Source organism: Astatotilapia calliptera, chromosome 11 (genome assembly GCF_964374335.1).
Source record: "Astatotilapia calliptera chromosome 11, fAstCal68.1, whole genome shotgun sequence".
Lineage (NCBI taxonomy): Eukaryota > Metazoa > Chordata > Actinopteri > Cichliformes > Cichlidae > Astatotilapia > Astatotilapia calliptera.
Window position 1 is genome coordinate 19497838 of NC_137432.1, and position 21272 is coordinate 19519109.

Sequence of the window (21272 nt, forward strand, 5' to 3'; positions counted from 1 at the left end):
ATAATAGCTTTAATAACCAGATGTGCTGCAAAGGCATGACCACTATCAGGCAGGTGCAAAATGACACTTGCCTCAATTTATAACAGTGTGCAAAGCCGGAGAGTCAGATGAATATACTTATTTATCACAGACCATGCACAACATCAGTTATTACAGTGGCTAATTTGCCATCTGTATTCGCCAAGACAAACCAGCGAGGGTTGTTTTTCTCACAGACCCCCCCCCCCCCCCCCCCACACACACACACACACACGCACGCGCACACACACACACACACACACATACAACTAAGTAAGGATGCCAGACCAAGACTGTCTGTCCCCCAAAACTGTCAGATGTTCTTTGTGTCTGCAGGGAGACAACGGTGGGATGACAATCATGTCCAACATGACCCACCGGGTCTCCAGGGAGGAGCACGGGATGAAGCTCACCTGTGAGGCTTTTAACAAGGGAACACATTTCTCCAAAACCCAGAGCGATGAACTCAGTGTCTACTGTAAGTGACTTTAAGTTTTCTAAGTAAGCGTGGTTTCTTGAATTCCTTTGATATTAGTGTACATAATTGCCACAAGAAAACTTCATGGAGAATAAAACTTTGATTCCAGCATTGTTCTGAAGGGTTAATGAAACTGTACAGTCCAGTAAACAAAACAATTTTCACAATAGCATTGTGCACCTAAACGTGTAGTGAGGGTGTGCTGGGAACAGCTAGCAGAGGCCCCAGTCTGCGAAATCTTCAACGCACACCTCCGGCAGAGCTTCAACAGCATTCCGAGGGAGACTGGGGACATTGAGTCCGAATGGACCATGTTCAGCATCTCCATTGCAGCCGCAAAGTGGTTGGTGCCTGCAGTGGTGGTAATCCCCGAACCAAATGGTGGACACCAGAGGTGAAGGGAGCCACCAGGCTGAAGAAGGAGTCCTATCGGGCTTGGTTAGCCTGTGGGACTGGCTGACAGCTGACAGGTATCGACAGGCCAAGAAGGCCAAGACAGGCCAAGACCTCAGAAGGTCTGCTAGATGATGTTAATGCAGCACTACGGACGATACCTACAGCCACGATTACCGACTAACAAGTTGATCTACAATACGGCAGCAGTGATCAGTGAGATGCTTGGCTACAAGTTGAACAGCCACAAGGGGCAGTACCCTCCATGGAGAAGGAGGCTAGAGGCTAAGATCAAGGTAGCACAGAGGGAGGTTAGCCAACTATCGGAGTTGCAGAAAGGCGCGATGAGGAAGGTGCCTAAGAAGTACAGGAAGCTGTCCATACCTGAGGCCTTGGAAACTGCCAAGCAATGACTCACAGCCTTGGCCAGCCGCTTGAGGAGGTACATCAGAGAGATAGAAGGCAAGAGAATAAACCAGCTGTTCTCCACAGAACCAGCCAAGGTGTACTTTTCAGTGGCAGGGGAACAATATGAGAACAGCACCACCAAGGCTGGAGGCAGAACAATACTGGAAGAGCATACGGGAGAAGGACGCAACCCATAACGGCAACCCATAACGGCAATACTCAGTGGCTAGTGGATCTGAGGGCAGACCACAGCGACCTCCAGTAACCATCACAGTGGCAGATATCCAAGAAAGGGTCTCCAGTATGAAGAGTTGGACAGCACCAGGTCCTGACATGGTTCACGCCTACTGGCTGAAGAAGCTGACTGCACTCCACGAGCGCCTGGCAGCACAAATGAACCAGCTGCTAGTTAACGAGAGACACCCAGAATGGCTAACCGAAGGCCGGACAGTCCTGATCCTCAAGGACCCCCAGAAGAGACCGGTCCCCTCCAACTACCGACCAATAACCTGCCTCAGCACCACATGGAAGCGCCTGTCAGGCATCATAGCGGCTAAGATGAACAGGCACATGGGTCAATACATAAGCGGGGCACAGAAAGGGATGGGCAAGAATACCAGAGGCGCAAAACACTTGCTACTGGCAGACAGAACAATCAGCCGAGACTGCAGGACCAGACTGACCAACCTGTGCACTGCCTGGATTGATTACAAGAAGGCCTATGACTCAATGCCCCACACCTGGATCCTGGAATGCCTAGAATTGTACGAGATCAATGGGACCCTGAGAACCTTCATCAGGAACTCAATGGGGATGTGGCGGACAACACTAGAGGCCAACTCCAAGCCCATAGCGCAAGTCACCATCAAGTGCGGGATCTACCAAGGAGATGCTCTGTCCCCACTGCTGTTCTGCATAGGCCTTAACCCCCTCAGTGAGATAATTGACAAGACTGGCTAAGGATACCGACTACGGAACGGAGCAGTTGTCAGCCACCTCCTGTACATGGATGACATCAAGCTGTATGCCAAGAGTGAACAAGACATTGATTCACTGATCCACACTACCAGGCTATACAGCAATGACATCGGAATGTCGTTCGGGCTGGAGAAGTGTAGTTGGATGGTAACAAAGAGAGGGAAGTTAGTCAGAACTGAGGGGATCAAACTACCAGAAGGCAACATTGCAGACATAGAGGACAGTTACAAGTACCTGGGGATCCCGCAGGCGAATGGGAACCATGAAGAGGCCGCTAGGAAAGCTGCAACCACCAAGTACCTGCAGAGGGTCAGGCAAGTCCTGAGGAGTCAGCTGAATGGTAAGAACAAGATCCGGGCTATCAACACCTACGCCCTGCCCGTGATCAGGTACCCTGCTGGGGTAATAGGCTGGCCAAAGGAGGAGATGGAAGCCACTGACATCAAGACAAGAAAGCTCCTTACCATGCATGGAGGGTTTCACCCCAAGTCCAGGGGTGAGGCTGTGAGGCCACAGTCCAGGATGAGACAAGGAACATCCACGAATACATCACAAAGATGGCCCCAACTGACAGCGTGCTCAATGAATACCTCAGGCAGCAGAAACCCAAGAAAATAGAGGAAGGCGAGGAACCATCATGGAAGGACAGACCCCTACACGGTATGTACCACCGGCAGATAGAGGAGGTGGCTGATATCCAGAAATCCTACCAGTGGCTGGACAAAGCTGGACTGAAAGACAGCACGGAAGCACTAATCATGGCAGCACAGGAACAAGCACTAAGCACAAGATCCATAGAGGCTGGGGTCTATCACACCAGGCAGGACCCCAGGTGCAGGCTGTGTAAAGATGCTCCAGAGACAATCCAGCACATAACAGCAGGGTGTAAGATGCTAGCAGGCAGGACATACATGGAACGCCATAACCAAGTGGCCGGCATAGTGTACAGGAACATCTGTGCTGAGTATAACCTGGAAGTCCCGAGGTCAAAATGGGAGACGCCCCCAAGGGTATTGGAGAATGACCGAGCTAGGATCCTGTGGGACTTCCAGATACAGACGGACGGTGGTGGTGGCTAACCAACCGGACATAGTGGTGGTAGACAAACATCAGAAGACGGCCGTAGTGATCGATGTAGCGGTTCTGAATGACAGCAACATCAGGAAGAAGGAACACGAGAAGATCGAGAAATACCAAGGGCTCAAAGAAGAGCTCGAGAAGATGTGGAGGGTGAAGGTGACGGTGGTCCCAGTGGTAATCGGAGCACTAGGTGTGGTGTCTCTCCGCTTACTTGATGTTTTGTTGCACTGAAAATATAATCAGAAGGGTTTTTTTCTTGTCTGTGCTGCTTTAGCAGACCTAGTTAGTATACAAATGGACACACAGATGCAGGTTATTAACAAATGTGAGAAAGAACCTCTCATTAACAGAACCAAAATCAAATATATGATGAGTCTTTTTTTTTTTTCAAAGAAGCGGATCCCTAATGTTTTTCTGTTGATGTGTCAAAGACCAAAATGCTATCAAGCCTGAAAAAAAACATACATACTTCTTAATATTTTATATGTAGTTGTTAATTAATTTTTGAAAAAAATAAATTAAGTATTCCTTCATTTCCAAATAATACAAGTCAACAAAATTCATTATAAGATAAATCATGCCACCCATTTTACATGCAGCAAGAAAACACGAATGTGATTAGGGTCTAATTACACTGGGTAAGTTAATCATAAACATATAAAGATATATTAGAGGTTAATATGAAAATCCACATCTTGACTTAATGAAGTTTCATAAATACTCATCAAGCATATGTAACAAATTAAACAGCAAAATATTTAAAGAGATATTTAAATTGCAAGTAAGCTTCCAAAGCCATACCTTATTGGTATATTATTGGTAACAATATGCCAATGGATCCTATAGATAGAAAAAACTGTCATCGTTTACAGGTTTAATTGCAAAAAGAAGTCAGATGTTAAATAAACTTATATGGAACATCCTGATGCTCACCTATTATATCAGTAAAAACATTATTATAATAAATTTATGGTCTCAATTTCTCATTCCAAGTCTTATTGACATTATGTTTATAAGATAAGTAAAATATAGGATAAGGTGGTATACAGTATGCTTTTGAGTGGGGCTACATTGTGATTGACACGCTGCAACCATGCCGTGTCCCCAGTTTCTCCTTTGTGATGTCTAGTTTGAGACAAAATTCTCAAACTAAGGTTTTAAAACAGGACTTCCATGAACAATGGGTGACAGCATGGATCTTTTATATACAGTCTGCACAAGATAATAAACCCAAGAAAAAGTAGAGTAGTTACAGTTATACATTAAATGTGTCTTTTTTTTTATTTTCAGTTGAAAAAACAGCCAACACATCCTTGGTATTAAATTAACCATTGCAAAGTACCTACTTACTGGAGGCCAGCCACCACTGACACACTTAAAGAGATTGCTCTGCAGACACTAATATGGAAGCCTAATATGGAAGCCTAATGTGTCTGGGGTTTTCAGGGATGGGCAGTGGACCAATCCACAATGAGGGAAATGAAGGAGGGACACAATCTTTTGAGTGTCTATAATTAGCAAAAGTCTTTTCATTGCATTTTCTTGTATAATTTAATGTTATATTATTGTGTTTGCAATGATTTGAGGACAACTGTTTGTTTTTCCCAGGAGGGGGAAAACAAACAGCCAATTTCTGCCAATTGATTAGATAACAGAGTTTGGAGAAAAGCACCAGTGGGGACCGATGATATTTCAGGAGGTTTACTGCCACCCCGTCCCCCCCACAGTTCCAGGAAAAGTCTTTTGCAGAAATTTTTGAACTGATATTTGTATAATTGATATCAACTTCAGCTCTTTTAAAGAGACCAGTCCCTTAATACAAGATGGAAAACAGGTCTACTTAACATATTTTAAAAAAAACCCCCAAAGGAACTGATCATAAAAAATTACAATCAACAGACCCCCCTCAAAAAGTCTGGATCAATGCTCCACCTGAAGATGTCCCCTTACGTTCTGGAAGCACGGTCCATATGGTCTGTTTCGCCACTGGGGGAAATCCGAAAGCAACTTTGGCTTGGTTCAAGGTGAGAATGCACTGCCGTAAGAGCATGCCTGACTGTATATTTGTGTCGTGGTGTTTGTCGAGCCTAAACACAGAGATCTACAATCTTTCTTTGTGATTTAGGATGGAACGGCAGTGACTGGTGCACTGCAGCAGACCTCGTTTGATATGGGTGTAGCTCGAGAACTGGTCGTGGTCCTGACAGCAAGTGACAACATGGCCAGCTACCGCTGTGACGCCACGAATAAAGCAAAGAAAACCATCTCTGCATACACCAAGCTCAGGGTTCACTGTGAGTAAGACTGGAGCTTTAAGACTTGAACTTTCTCCCAGTCTAACTTAGCTGAGAGAAAAGCATTATATTAGATAAATGAATTTCACAGCAGATTTGATTTGCTGCATTTTATATCCTTCATCTTGAAATAATCAATGAGTCAAAATTGAATTTTCGTGTTTACTCTGTGGTTCTCCAGTTACACCAGTAAGTATGAAGATCACAGCCCAACAAGAGGTACTTCGTCAGGGTGAGGCGCTAATCCTGGAGTGCCAGGCTGGAAGCAGCAGTCCGATGGCAAACATCTCCTGGATCTTGGGCCCATTAAGGTTTGCCTAGTCAGTAGGCTAAAGGGGACATAACAGAAAAAGCTCTTATGTAAAATCAGATCCCCAATTCACTATCAGAATGAGTCTGAATGATTGATGTTTATCCTATTAAATGAGGAGAAATGATAACTGTGTGGTGCACTTGAAGTCCTTTATTAATTGGATTTACTGGTTGGCAATTGTGTCGTAGGTTGCAGGGAGTCGAGGAGGAACCCAGGGATGCTGAGTTTGGTGGCATTTCAGTGCACAGTTCTCTGTCTCTGAATCTGACTTCACAGCATCACAACCAGAAGGTCATCTGCCAGGCCTACAGCCATGTTTTGGCAGAGGGGACCAACATGTACTATAAGCTCAATGTGCTTTGTAAGTAGAAGGTGAATTGTTTGCTCACGTCTCTCTCTCTTTTTTTTTCTCATTCTTTCCTGTCACTGACTGAGAGATTTGGGTTGCATCATTCTTAAATGATGCACAATGATGATCATTAATGACGTGGATCAAAAAGTAGTTTGCTGATGTGACTTTGCAGAATGTGTGTTCAATATAATTTTTTTTGTTTACCGGAAACCTTTGTTGTGAGTTGTGGGTCTGTTGAGCTCTGTGGCAATGTGTCCTAATTGTGCATTTGCTTTGCTGCATGGCCATGTTTGTCTTTGATGCCATTTCACAGGCAGCAGCCAGCCACTGTTTCAAAGCTTGGTGCTGTGTATGAGCATGAAGGAATGTCACTGTGTGTTTGTGCAGAGCTGCCGTTGGACAACAGTACTGTCACTCGTTGTTTTAATGCCTGTCCCTCTTCCTCCTGTGCTGCCTTACTCCCCCGTCCTCTAAGTGTGTGAAGTTAGTAAGATCTGGAATTATTGGTGGGATGTCGACTTTCTACTTGTTTGACTCTCATTAGTGTCTCTTCGTGCTTTCACGTCCAACATGTTTTGTGTGTCTTTGTGCTCACTCTTGGTGGTTCTGTGGCACTGACTTTATATCCTTGCCACTGATCTATTTGCTTAGTATGAATCCAATTCACTGTAGCTGTATTTTATTTTATTTTATTTTTTTGTGCTGCTTGTCTGTCAGACCCACCAGAATTCAGCCCAGACCAACCAACAGAGGTGCAGGTGCTTGAGGATGACATGGCAGTCATCCCACTGCTGGTCTCAGCTAACCCAGAGGAGGTCTCCTGCATTTGGCTGCACCGCAGGGAGAAGCTGGTCAAAGGTGATCTAGGGTTGTGTGATGGCTCTATAAACCAGGTCCTAGTTGAGCTGAGCCAGCAAGTAAGCACTCAGCTCTGCCATTCAGGGTCTGAATAAAACATGGCAGGTTAGCCAGCATGGGACCCTGCCAAATGTGATTCTCATTACTGCTCTAATGTATGCAGTCTAAATGAGGATTGCTGTCTCCCTGAATACAACACAACAGTTCTAAACCTGGCTTCTCCTCCTGGCCAGTGTCACCAGGGCCCTGCTGCACCCACTCTCTTTTTCTGTTAGCTCCATTATACAACAGCACTATAAAATGACTATTTTAAATGCAAAAATGCACCTATTACATTTTAAGCGCTGTGGAAAAGAAGGTGTCTCTCTCTCACAGTCTATTGTTGGCTTGATGTGAGAATCCGGCCAGACCAATCAATAATTAGACGTCACTTAGAGACCAGTGGCCAGAGGACATTCAGTTGATGAGCATGTAATGAATACTTAATTTACCATTGCTTTTTACGTCTGTGTGTGCGTGTGTCTGTGTGTGTTTTGGTAGAGGAAGATTACCGCTATCACTGGTTAGATGACCACTCACTGGAGATCAGGAATGTGTCAAGGAACGATGCCGGAGTTTACGCCGTCAAGTGTGAAAACGATGAAGGCGCAAACGAAATCTCCATCACGCTGGACGTTCAGTGTAAGACCCTGCACACAGGAAATGGACGAGCTCGTGTGAATCTTTAGATTTGCATACACTTTCTGATGTTGTTCTGTTGCTCCTATACCTTTTGAAAGGGAGCAAACATTTTATAGAAGTTAATGAAAGTGCCCCAAGAAGCCAACTACAATGGCAAAGGAGATTTTTAAACAATGATTGAGATGGTAACTCTTTATTGAATAGGTTTCCTTCTTTAAATAGAGAACGAGCAGAATTTCTCTTGCCTGTTTTGTAAATTGAATTTGAATCGGAACAGTATGACTGCTTTTGAACTCGACAGTGTGCATCCACACATGCTGACAACAACTCTGACTTCTAGTTCCTCCCCGCCAAACGTACCTCATTCATTAGACCTCCATGCAAGGCCATCCACCACCACTGCTGCCCCAGGCCCAGCCTCAAGCTCTAGGCCCTCTGCCCCGATACTGATGATTTAATAATAGGAATGTGGAAAATGTAGGTCTGCCTGATTCACTAAAGCCCATGGTACATGCCTAATGGATTCTGCCATCTTGATCTGACTGGGCTTGACAGTTGTAGATATTCATTATGTATGGAGAATTGTGGTAGCTTTTATGTGTGGCGGTGTAAGCCACTTATTGGTGTCGTTCTTGGTTAGGAGACCAACATGGGTGGATTCCACAAACCCAGAGGTCTGTGTCTTGCTAGCGTTTCCCATCACTGTTCCTCGAGAGTGAACATAGGTTTAGACAAGTAGGCACTAATGGCTTTATTGTTGCAAGTACACGGCACCCATGGGATGTATGAAAAGCTTGTGAGGCAGAGGCGAACAAAGAAAAGAGGTGTAGTCATGCAGTGAGGAAGAAGATATAGCGTATATGTAGAATGATTGTATATGTATAAAAATGGCAAACTGGAGGGTCACCAGGTTACCCTACTCCTCTTGTTTGTTTCATCACTATCACACCTTCATAGGTCACATGACCAGATGTCTGTTACAGACACATCTATAAGAAGAACAGATGCTCTTACTGTGTTTCTTCCTTTCTCTTTCTTGTTTTGCTTATTTAGTTATTCCATCTGCTTAACTCATGTCCATATTTGATTTATTTTTATTTTTGTTGTGTCCCCTTTTCCCTTTAGCTAATCACTTCCCTATTTATATGTTAGCCAGACTGCCTTTATGCTCTTTATTGTCTCACTGTCAGCTTTCCAATGAGTTTTTATTGTTGTTTTGTGTGTATGACCTTTACCTGTTTCTGCCTTGTTGACAGAGCTTGTTTTAAGTAAGTGCGCTTCATTAGTATTTTTGGATTTTTTTTTCCTTTCTGATGCTTTTCTCTTGTTTTATTTTTTTGACTAATGACCATACAGAGAATGAACTCAAGCCTGATAGTTAAGTAGTGGAGTTGAGACTTTGCTTGGTCTCCTCTGCGACCCCTGTGTTTTCAATTCTTGGTCTTGGTTATCACCTAAAGAAGTTAATGACATTGTATCCAAAGCACAGTGGCCAATTATAATGGGTTTATGAATATTTGCAAAGGCAAACTGGTGTAAGAGTAATTACAGCAATGCAGCAAGCCTGTTTAATGGTTTGCCAAATGATTTGTCCCTGGTTGACATTGCTCCTGCCGTAACCTTATTCCTTTTTTCTTACCCTCAGATGCTCCAAGTGTCAAAGCAGAGAAAGAGCCGGTGTTCGTGAACCTGGGGGAAACAGCAGATCTGATATGTGTGGCAGATGCGAACCCGATTATAGCTGGCATGTTCTCTTGGAAATGGCTGGTGAGAGCCACATATATAAAAAAAAACGTACACAGAAGCAGTCATCCCCTAAATGACCTTCCTTTTATCTGGCTTCCTTTCTTGCCATTTTTTTACTGGCCTTTGCAAATGCCCAGATGCACCATATTTCACTGGCTCTAACTATCCTTCCACCCCACCTCTTCCTGCTCCACGCTCAGCCCAAATCCAGAAAAATAGCTTTCATTACTGCTGCGTGACTAAAGGGCACATTCGTCAATGTGGCGTGGTCTCTGTATCTACCGATGCCGACCAGTCTTAACCCACCCCCTGGCAGTCGTGTGTGCGTGTCACTTTCAACCTGCATGGCCCCTCCTTCTCTCTTTTCCTGTGGCTCTCTAGCCTTTGGCATTATTCTTCTCCTCTTCTCAGAGCTTGTTCCATTGAGTGCCCTTCCCATCCAGACCCCAGGCCCTGATGGTTTCCAGCTCAGCTCTTCCTCACAATCTACCTGTCTAGCTCTCATCCATCTAGACAGGTAGGGGAGGCAGATGTGTGCTGAGGGATAGCGGCTGTCGTCTTCTTATCCTGCCTCACTCTATCTTTGACAGGGAGAGGAGGAGGTGGAGATGGGCGAGGAAACCCAGGAAGACGAATCAGGCCTTCTGACCATCTATAATGTGACTCGGGCTCACGCTGGTAGTTATGAGTGCCTAGCCAATAATGGCATAGAACCCCCTGCCAGTGCACATATACGGTTGGTTGTGCAATGTGAGTTTTGTATTCGGTTTTCACTGTGAGAAGGCGATAAAACATTTCCATTTCCTCGCTGTGTGGTATCTGCAAGAATAATCTTCTATGCCCATCTTGTCATATATAGTTAAACCAGAGCTTCGTAAAGGTCCCCAATGGAGAAAGGTAGCAAGCAGAGGGGATGGCACTAGCACAGCTGAAATTGTGTGCCAGGCAGAGGGCGTTCCTCGTGTCGACTTCTCTTGGGAAAAAAGTGGTGTACTCATGGATTTTGAAAATCCCAGGTTGGAGAATTGAATATGTTAATTGTTTATGCTTGTGCTAAATTTGTATAATAAAAATAACTTCAAGTCAAATATTATATGCTACACTATTTTGCAATTTTTTAATATGTCATTGCTAAATCCAGATTTAGTGCTTTTGATATTTTTTACCTGTTCAACACTTTTTTGTGTCAAGCTGAGTAACATTAAAATGCAAAATGTGTGTCTGTATGCTAAGGATTTGTCTTTCTCTATTGTGTTTCTCTGGTTGTGTTTGTGTGCGTACGTTCATGCTACAGGTATGAGGAGATGATAATGAGGGAAGGCTCCTTTCACACCAGCACAGTTCGAGTGGTAAACGTGAGCGCAGTTTTGGACTACGCTGTCTTTAGCTGCACTGCACGCAACTCGCTTGGGGAAGACAAGCTAGACATCCAGCTCATCAGCACAAGTACTGAATCGCTATTTTTGTTTCCTGTGTGTGTGTAAGCCTATCTCTGTAGAGAGTTATAGGACTGAATCTTTCAAAGAAATTAACAGTATGTAATTTTTATTGTAGTTTGATTTTAATGGAGAGAAATCCAGAAAAAAACATACATTACATAAAAAGTTAGAAATTGATTTGTATGCCACTGAGATACGTATTTGATCCCCGAGCAAAACATGGCTAGGTACTTGGTGGAGAAACCCTTACTGCCAAGCACTGCAATGATATGTTTCTTGTAGATGATCACCAGGTTTGAACACACCTCAGGAGGGATTTGGGGCCGGTCTTCTTTACAGAAAATCTCTTAGTCCTTTAGGTCTCTTGGCTGCTGCTTGGCAACTCAAAGTTTCAGTTCCCTCCACAGATTTTCTTTCCATCTTCACTCCACAGGAACCTCAATGCGATGAAGTCATCCTGGATCCTTAGGGGAAAAACAGCACTAAAGCAAAGGTTTCAGCCTCTGTGGTTGACTGTAGGGATGCTGTTCTCTGGGTCGTAATAAGCATAATAACTGTGTTACCAATGGTGTTCTTGGTGATTGTGGTCCCTTCAGATCTGACTTAGAGTAGCTGATGGTAAATGATCAAACTCAGTGGTTATGGCTCAACATGTAGGGATTATTCATGGTTTATTGTTATTATCATGAATAATCATTATTCATGATTATTCATTATACTTGGTAGTGGAGGGCTATTTTTTTTCCTTTATTTCTAATTTGGCAGCGTATCACAATGACTGAGTCTGAGTGCTGCCTTGTCCAAAGTCTATCAGCTGTTTTCAGCAAAATTACAATAGTCTGGGGGAGGCACTAGACATCTAGACTTCTGTAAAGTGAAGAGAGTTGTTGCTCCTGAGAAGCAGCACTTTAAGTAAACTTATTCCACTGCTTTATCTCTACCTTATCATTTAGCCCATAGCACTACTTTACTTCTTCCTCAGATAATGCTGCAGTGATATGCTTGAGTCTGCCAGCATGCTTAGAGGTTTCTACCTTCAAGCTACCAGTGTATCTGTGCACTACCACTATTATCAGCACAGTCCAGCTTTGAGCAAAAGCCCACAGCCACAGTTGGACACATTTAATGTTTACTATAAAAACCATAAAATACAATCCAATATTGTTTTTTCCCCAGTCACTTTCTTTTCTTTTCTTTTCCTTTTTTTTTTTTTTTTTACAGCTGTGAATATTCATAATTTATCTGACGCAGTGATAATACATTTTATATGCTTCCTTATCATTGTAGAGCCTGAGAGGAGGAGAGCTTTTTTCCTCTTGTAGCATGGTGCTTTTTGGATTTGAAGGAGACGAGATCCAAATAAGGCTGACCTCTCTGCCCTGGAATCTTATGAGCAAAGCTGATAGCGGGAATTATTTACTTTGCAAACTGGGCTGAAGCCCGGAGCCATAGACGAGCAGAGCATCCTTCTTATGTTGCTACGCTACTATCTCTCCTCCTTTTCCCCTCCACTATCTCTCCCTCTGCCCCCCAAAAAACCAACCTCCTTTTTTTTTTCTTTTTTTTTTCTTTTTTCTACGCTCCAAATGCCAAATAATCCACTTTTGCTTTACTACCCTGACTGAAGTTATGCCCTGTGTCAGACTGAAGACCTGGATTGCTTACACTGACCTTTGTTCACAATACTGATAATAATCAAGAGGCTTCATCCTTCACTGCAGAACATTTTTGGATAAAATGGATAAATCAGCTAGTTTATGCTGAGAAAGACCAGCTAAAGCTAAATCCCATGTTTACTCATCGCTTATACAACAAAGGGCAAGCAAGAGCAAATGAGGAGTGATGCAAAACTGCTGCTGTCGGGAAATATGAGGGTTTTTTAAGCCTTTTCGCTAAACTTTGACAAAGAATAAACTGTTGGAAAAAATAAACAAGCTTTTAAAGCTTTCCGACAAATTTTAACCACAATGATCATCTCTCTTCTGGCCTGTTTACCGTCATTGGTTGTTCCCAGTTTTCTTGATTAAACATTCCAGACTAATATACCTGGAGTGATGTGTCATGAGGGCACAGCATGAAATTAAACTGCAAAAAAATAAAGCGAGCATTTTGTTCTGAGGTAAACAGTTATACACAGTATGGGTGCAGTATATCAGACAAAATGATTTTGTTCCTAACACAGCTGTATGACAAATGGGGAAAGTGAGAGTACCCCTAAGTGATTTTTCTTTCTATTTTCCTTTTGTCAAAAAATAAATAAATAATGGAAATGAAATAAAATTTAAAAAAAAAACATCAGCTCTGAACTCATGTTTATCATTTTGTCTGTTTTTAACAGCTCCATTAAAAAGAAGGCGGCACCAGTCTAATCCACAGTAGCTCTTCATGCCTGCGAATGGAATCACTCGACTATATAATGGCACACATCTCAGTTTCTTAGCACCTAAAGCCTTTTCAAACAGCCCCCTGTTGAGTGACGGTGTTCAGCTCTCTCACAAAAATTGAGCGCACGCTTGCTTCTTCTTCCTTCTTTCTTTGTTTTTCTTCTTTTTTCATTTTTCTGCTTTTTCTTTTACCCTCAGATCACCCAGATCCCCCTTCATCGTTTCGCCAAGTCAGTGTTGGCCATGACTCTGTCACTCTTGAATGGATACCCGGCTTCAATGGTGGTTTGCAACAGAGATTCCGCATCAGGTGAAAGAGCCAAGAAACGATGTCAGATGAACAAGGGTGGGGTTTTTTTTCGGAGTCTCAAAGAATTGTACTTGACTAACTGTTTTGGTTGACAGGTACTGTTGGGATCAGTCTGTCAGTTTCCTGTATGTGGATGTCTTCCCTCCCAGTGAGACAACCTTTACTGTTACTGGTCTGCAGCCTGTCACCACTTACAACTTCTCTGTCAATGCCCTTAATGCAATAGGAGAGAGCGAATATGCTGACAACAATGCAGTACTGACCATCACCACTAAGGGTCAGTTTGGAGTAACCCCACTTTAGGGTTGAACAGCACAAGCACCTGATAGTCTGAGATCTAATTAACAAATGTGCATTTGCGGTCCTATTTTATTTTGTCTGTAGAGAGGCCAGATTCAGATGAGGACCCATCAGATATAGACCCAGCCTCACAGGGTAAGTCTTTTACACAGCAGCTACCTTCATTTGGCTAAATCATGTTAATATATGCACCTCCAATGCTTTTAATGTTTGCTGTAAAAGTGTGGTTGTCATGGCACCCACCCATACTTTTTCCCCTCTGCTAGTTTTTAATCAATAAAGACAATTGAGTGAGTGGTCGGGCCTGTCTCAGTCAGTTTTTATCTTTGCAAATTTCCATATTACTTCCTCTGCACAGAGATAATATTTCTAATGTTTTGCAAACTAGGTGGAAGTGGACTGCCAGTCTATTTGACTGTGGTGTTGACAGCAGTATTAGGAGGCCTGCTGGTGTTTAATTTGATTGGTTGCTTCTTTGGACTAAGGTGGAAAAAGAGGCAAGGTCAGACAGGTAAACATAATTATATTCCCATCAGTGGATGTTAAAATGTTTCTTCCACGGCGCTCTGTCATCGCGTTGTTCTGATTCCTCACATACCTCCACAGCAATATCACTGAGCCACGATACAACTGTCAGCTTAGCCTCTCGCTCTCGCCTCATCTCTTTATGTGCCTTTTTTTTCTATTTGTCAACCCTGTCTCTTCTCCTCTTCCTCACTACATAGGCCTCCACCCTCCCCGTCACATTAATCCTTCAAAGCTGTCACCCCTGTGTTTCATATATATCTGTTATTTCATTTGCTATCATTATGTCCGTCCTCTATCGCTTTTATTGTCTCTTCCCATTTCTTCTTCACTCTAACTGTCAAGGTCTCTCCTTCAAGATTTTTTTTTCTCACCTGCCTTTTGGTTTTCACATAGATTTTTTTTCTTTTTCTTTTTTCTTTACAGCCTACTCGTCATTCATTCACTCTCACTCTCGTCTTTTACATTTCTCTGATTATCTTGGCTTCTCTTTTGTATCCCCAGCAGCGGGCAGCAGGGACAGTGTGTTGGATGGAAAGAAGAAAGAAGATGAGGGGTAGGTTCAGGCCCTGTCATAAGAAGTAATAAAAATACCAACCAAATCCACTCAAGTAAGTCTGAGCCCTCATCCACCCGCTCATCCGTGGACAAAAAAACTCCCCAGAAAACAGCCAGGCAGGCAAAAACAACAAGTCTCTCAATATCCCGTTTATATTAGTGTCAATAAACCCGCACCGCAACCCTGCAACAAATGGATACACATGCCACATAATGTATTGTTATTAAGAAGTTAATGTATGCAGGAAACAAGCTGCTGTGCGTGGTGAATGCTTTGTAACTCTGAATTCACACTGGGGACTAATTACTACAAGTTGCGGGGAAATAAATCGTGGGCTGGCAGATGACAAAGTGTGATTCCACCGTGCAGGTCAAGTCAATCAACTGCGGGAAACTCCAACAAGTACGAGAGCAGAGAGATGATCAACGCGGCAGCCCAGCGCACGCTGCTCGTTGACTCTGGATCAGAAGCGGACAGCAACGTGTACGAGAGCTATGCGGAGGTGGGAACCCGAGAGAGGAGGCAAAGAGCAGAAAGTGAAAAGGGCAATTGAAAAATATGCGAAGACACAAAAAAGGTTGCGTAAACAGATGAAGGAAGGAAAGAGGTTATGCACAGGGTGAGGAATACTGGCAGGAGAGGAAGCGGAGAATTCAGCCATAACATGGGAAATTGATAGATAAGCTAATGAAACCTTTAGCAGTGCAGAGAGATGGAACAGAGATCGATACATCACAATTAGCATTCAAAATACATATCGATCTTGGAGAAATTATCATTTTGTACTTTAAAGAGGCCAACGGGGATTTGAACCTTGGAGAAAACAGTTTAGTGTAGTAAAAAGAAAACATAACACTGCTGTCAGAACAGGATGGATCTGCAAACACCTTACACTGATTTGCCTATAAACATATTTAACATATAATGATAACTAGTTTTGAATAGAAGGTTTGGTGTGATTGGGCCAGATTTTCAGCCTGTTTGCAACATTTTTAAGATAAAAAACTGTTTCTGTTAGTGTGTGGATGCCAATGACTTCTCCATTTGATAACAGGGATTACATACCCTTTGTCTTCACTTCCCATGTTTTCCTAAACAGGCAGGAATCCATGATGGGAATCTTCAAAATGTGTTGCGAGGTTATTTCTAGACAAAAGTGGCGACAGAAATAGGTTGAATCATTTCTTTAAAAAATTCACAGTAGCCTCCATCCCTCCATTGATGAGAAACATCTGGAATTGCTATTAAAGGGAAGTTATCGAAGGTCATGGCTGATGAGCTGATGCTATCGCTTCTGTCTCATATTCTGCAGGAATGTTCCCATTATTATTATCCCACCGGTGTCTACACGCCACATCTCAGCCCCCCCCCTGAGGAAACACGTGGACTTGGTAAGACGCAAACGTGGCTCAGAGCAGTCAGGCCAGTAAACACCTCACAGCCTAAATATCATGCTACATTTAGAGTCTATATCTGACCTTGTTCTAATGCAGCACATTTACAGTATTTCCCGATTGTGTTTTCGCCATGCGTTCTATGTGCTCTACAAGATGTCATCCGTCGCCCCGTCGACCATTTGTATGAAGATGTGGGTATGTACCAGGACACAGCGGCTCCCTCTCGTCCTCCCCCTTCAGTTGTGTTTGAACACAAACTGAGTCAACAAAGGAACGAATGGAGATTGCCAACCCGCCCTCGGGTGTGTAAATAAACACACACCCTGTTATAAAATATCTTTGATTTGAACATTATTTACTTGCGATAAAACCGTAAAACACACAATACACGTGTCACCTAACATACATCTAACGTGTCTCTGCAGGGTGCTGAGAGAACGAGGCAGTTCATGGCTGTTCACCAACCGCAGAGAGATTCTGATCTTCCCTTTGAGCTACGAGGAGAGTTAGTTTAGTAGTCGAACAAATTCTATACGGTACGGCTTGTGAGTCGACCGTATCCATTCAATAGAGTATTGTAAAACAGATATTCACCACTGTGTTTTTCTGTTATCATCATTCTCTTTGAATTGTATCTCACCAATCACCTTGAATGAAAAGGCAAAAACCGAGATGTGACATAATGCAAAATTTCAATTTTCAAGTGTTTTGACTTTTTTTTTGTATATTCTGATCATTTGAAATTTTCCTCAAAAGATTGGTTTGACCTAATGTACTGACTGTTACAAAAAGCTGAACAAGCTTAAAGGAAGCTGGAAGAAAGGGAATGAATAGGTTGAGGGGGGGAAAGTACAAGACCCACATGCAATCAAGGATTGTCAAACCGATGCTATTGTACAAGCTTTTTCTATTAATAAAATTCTTCATCTCCTTTTTGAGCTTGTTTTTTTCCTTCCCTGAAATCATAGTCTATTCTCCTCTTCCACTCTTGCCCCTTTCACCTTTGCCCTGCTTCTTGGAGCCAAGTGCTGGTCACTACTCACGCTCCCCTCCCCCCCATCCATCGCTTTGGCCTGCAGGTAGACATGAGTCAGTGAGACATAAAAATGGACTGACACGGCTGTGCGCTGGGGCAGAAGCAGTACAGACTGACGGTGCCACCCTGGCAGACATCATCCTTTTGACCCATCCTACATCGACATTTTCCAACATGTATCCAGATGAGAACAGTGTGCCATCCCTCCTTTGTCTCCTACAAAGAGTTTCAGATCTCACAGTTAGTCTGTGGGAATCCCTACAATGGGATTGTAGTGAGGGGTATTTAGCACAGTTATGTCTTCGGGAGGTAAAGCCATATCTAGGGCCAGGCTCTAATCCTGTTTTCTCTGGGATTGAAGTTCGGCTCGCAGCATCAGAGAGAGCGAGAGAAGGAGAAACCATGCAGGGAATTTGTCTTGCAGAGTCGTGGCGAGTGGGCAGTCAGGGAGCGATAGAGAGAGCAGAAGACAGGGTTAAGCTAAGCCGCTGCTGTGGCCACTGCTCCAAAATTCTTCTCTAGTTCAGAGAAAAGCAGTTCGCCGAAGGCTTTCACTCCACAGCCCATGCAATAGTTTTAATCTTTGTAGATATTTTTCAAAACCCAAATGGCATTACACCAGACATTTAAAAACAAAACAAAAAACAAAACAATGATGTTGACAATGAATTCTGATCAAATGTGTGAGATCTGATTGTAAAGGCAATTTAGAAGAAGAAAAAAACAAACCTCTGCAAAAATGCAAGTCTCTCTGTGACACTGTCCTTCCATTGTAAAGCATAGCAGTGCTTTTAGCTAAATTCTTACATCAGCTTTCTTTATTTCTTTTATCAGAGTGGAGACAGTGTAGATGCTAATATTCAGCAGATGCAGTGTTTACTTCACTGTTTTAGTTTAGCCTGTAAGGAAGCTAATATTTGGTAATTGTCACCTGACACAAAGTACAGCCGAGTAATGCATTTTGACCCATTCACAGTGCTTGGCCAATTAAGTGCTATTATTATCAGCTGAGCCATGCTGCTGGCTCAAAGAAATAACATACAGATAGCTTTATATTAAAGAGTTATATGAAGAGTAATACTAGTAGCACTATTTTAAGAAGACGTTTAATAACTTGTGTGTCTATCTTTCTGAAAGTGCTTTCGGAACTAATCACTCATCAGCTTAATGTACTCATATTGGCATGTTGGCCTGACAACAGCTTGGCTACATGAGTTGCTTTTCCTGCAGTGCAGTTACAGGGTACTCTTTATTTATAGTAGTGCATGTAAGCTGTAAGGAGAACAGAAGCTCTTCAAAGTTTCAATAGATCTTTTAGATTCCACCCAATATGCACAAATAGTGACTGGGTTTTCTCACATCTCTATACAAATCCGTTATGCACACACCCTTCCAGCTTCCTCTTTCCCCTCCAAGTACGTTTCATCACATCAGCATCACATAACTCTCTGCTACGGTCCAAAAATCATGGTTAGAAAGAATATGGTAAATATGGTAACTTGCTATCTTTTTTTTATTAACATCATGTGGTCTGCTCTTACTACCAAGTGCAAATTATTTCAGCAGAAATATTGACTTATATGAGGCTGGTACAATCCAAAATTTTGTCAAACCCACATATTTCTGTCTCCTCAGCGGGACGTGTGTGCCAGGAGATAAAACTAAATGTTTTACTATGATTCCTCAGTCACGCATGCTATTCTCCATCATGAACTGTTTGTCTCATTACTGAACAGTTGTTCACTTCCTGTCTGACTGCAGTTTTGTGCCAAAGCCTGTTCATAATGTATCGTTTTAGCTCAGGCAGGAACAGTAATCTGCTAAAATGAAGGCTTGACGGCTCAATATTGTATGTCAGCTTCTATTTTTCCTCATTGGCCTCGTGAACATTTGTGATGTGTTGTTTTCAGAGGATTCTCAAGAGAGCTCGAAAAGGCAGGCTGTATGAGAGCACAATTAAGTCAAAAGAGAGGGGGGGGGGGGCAGAATTAAGCGACTAATTACCTCATTGGTTTGGTTTAACATCTTCCTTACCACTCTCAGGTAAGTGTTTGGGGAGGGGGAAAAGGTAAGATTTAATAAATCCTCTTTATTGCTTTACCTAGTTGTGCTGCCAGCTGGGAGCAAACTCAAAAATTTAACTGTAATTTCTGCAAACTCTGTCAATGCTCTCATTATTCAGAAATCAAATCAAGAAATCAAATCAAAGCAACCACAGGTTTAACAAATTAGAACATGATTTCACTGGCAGCTATCATGACTCGCTTTGTGGCCCTGCTCTCCTGTTGTTGGGAAGAAGGATGTAATTTGCCCCAACATGTGAATGATAGACTACAACTAACTAAACAGAATATTAGATAATGGAATAATATTAGCAGGTAGAAAGACAATGAATGGTTAATGTTGACAAGGTGGGAACCAAAAGCCTGCTACCTGTAATGTATATACAGTACGGTAGAACTAGTTCAGTTGGGTGTTTTTATTATTCAATCTTTTTTGTGTGGCAGTCTTCTGGGATAAATAAAGACAATGATAAGCATTATTATTATTTCAGTGTCAGAGTCTGATATGAAAGGTTTTAGGAACTTTATACTATTTTACATTTTCACATCCTGAAATCCCAGAATACAGTATCCATTTACCAGAGCCTGCTATGTTGTCATGTTTAAACAAAAAATATTGTCTCATTGTAGACTTTAGCAAATGAATACAGTAAACCTCTTCAAGGCTACTTCCCCAGTAGCCTCTTTGTGATGGCCAAACCTGTGGCCACACTCTAAAGTTGGTAACTTTTGTATTTTCATTCTTCATTTGAACATCGTAATACATTTTAGTTGCCAATAACTTTATTGATTGGTTTGGATACATTTGTTCTATTTGTAAGCGCGCACATTTAGTTTACTTATGTATTCATACTACTTAATTTCTTTGCTTTCTGACTAACTTTTGTCTTTTTATTTCTTACCTGCCATCATCCCTGGGAGTTGCTGGACAAAAGATGGTAGCCAGGGTTTGAAACCATTAAATACAAAGGAAGATAATTGGACCACACCACCACTTCCTGCTGAAGGGGGAATGTGTGTTTTTTTTAACTTTGAAAACAAAGTATTTGTATTTAATTAAATATTTGAGTTTAGGGTTTAATGGGGTTTTTTGATTTTCTTCTTTAGTGTTTAGTTTATTAACAAACTAGATTGTACTGCATCGTTTGCGATTTATGATTGTGTTTTGTTTGTTACCCCCTCATGTGTCACAATGGTCTGATCAGCCATTATATATATACCCTTGTATGTCATTTCATGTTTTAGGTCAATTGTGTATATTTGGGCAGACATTTGGTTTGTTAAGTTTGCAGTCTTTGCCTGAGTTCAGTTTTGTTTCTTTGACCTCTTTTATGAGCTCAACATTTATTAGTCTTGTAAATATAATTTTTGGGGGTTAAATAAATGGAAACTATATTTTTCTAATAATTCCTGGGCTCCTCCTGTTTTTCAACTCGGTCCATCACACTCTTTCAGCAGAATAACAGGGCTTGCCAGTTTTACAAACTGTCCCTGAATGCCTGACAGGCACTTCAAGGTGTTTATTTGCTCTTTAGATCAGATACAGATGGATTACCTGTGGGAAAATCAAGTCCAATGCATTAAACAGAATTTGTTGCTTTCTCAGTGGCTGATACCACGTGACATGCTTCCTGGATTTTTTTTTATTTATTTATGTATT

At 42.3% G+C, this 21272-nt stretch overlaps 1 protein-coding gene and 1 long non-coding RNA gene across 11 annotated transcripts in view; one reads left to right on the top strand and one right to left on the bottom strand.

Moving 5' to 3' along the window:
• Positions 1-17446, top strand: part of nphs1 (NPHS1 adhesion molecule, nephrin) — a 38574-nt gene extending 21128 nt beyond the window's left edge. For 6 of the 10 annotated variants that reach the window (XM_026185443.2, XM_026185441.2, XM_026185445.2 and 3 more), the window contains 20 exons: positions 355-496; positions 5255-5379; positions 5481-5649; positions 5831-5960; positions 6151-6323; positions 7032-7172; positions 7713-7853; positions 9499-9620; positions 10190-10349; positions 10459-10615; positions 10894-11045; positions 13621-13732; positions 13828-14009; positions 14117-14167; positions 14421-14543; positions 15062-15113; positions 15486-15618; positions 16429-16507; positions 16667-16815; positions 16939-17446. In XM_026185443.2, coding sequence (XP_026041228.1) covers positions 355-496; positions 5255-5379; positions 5481-5649; positions 5831-5960; positions 6151-6323; positions 7032-7172; positions 7713-7853; positions 9499-9620; positions 10190-10349; positions 10459-10615; positions 10894-11045; positions 13621-13732; positions 13828-14009; positions 14117-14167; positions 14421-14543; positions 15062-15113; positions 15486-15618; positions 16429-16507; positions 16667-16815; positions 16939-17028 — 2583 coding nt within the window. In that variant the 3' untranslated portion in view covers positions 17029-17446. Of the gene's footprint in view, positions 1-354; positions 497-5254; positions 5380-5480; positions 5650-5830; positions 5961-6150; positions 6324-7031; positions 7173-7712; positions 7854-9498; positions 9621-10189; positions 10350-10458; positions 10616-10893; positions 11046-12325; positions 12480-13620; positions 13733-13827; positions 14010-14116; positions 14168-14420; positions 14544-15061; positions 15114-15485; positions 15619-16428; positions 16508-16666; positions 16816-16938 lie in introns of those variants that run through there. The other 4 variants (XM_026185442.2, XM_080307910.1, XM_080307909.1 and 1 more) reach the window with 4 other exon arrangements.
• Positions 10982-20540, bottom strand: LOC113032501 (uncharacterized). Its single transcript, XR_003273887.2, has 3 exons — positions 20515-20540; positions 16182-16262; positions 10982-11502 (listed from the first exon to the last, which is right to left on the bottom strand). It is a non-coding gene; the product is annotated as an uncharacterized LOC113032501 (long non-coding RNA).
• Between the last annotated feature and the right edge of the window lie 732 nt (positions 20541-21272).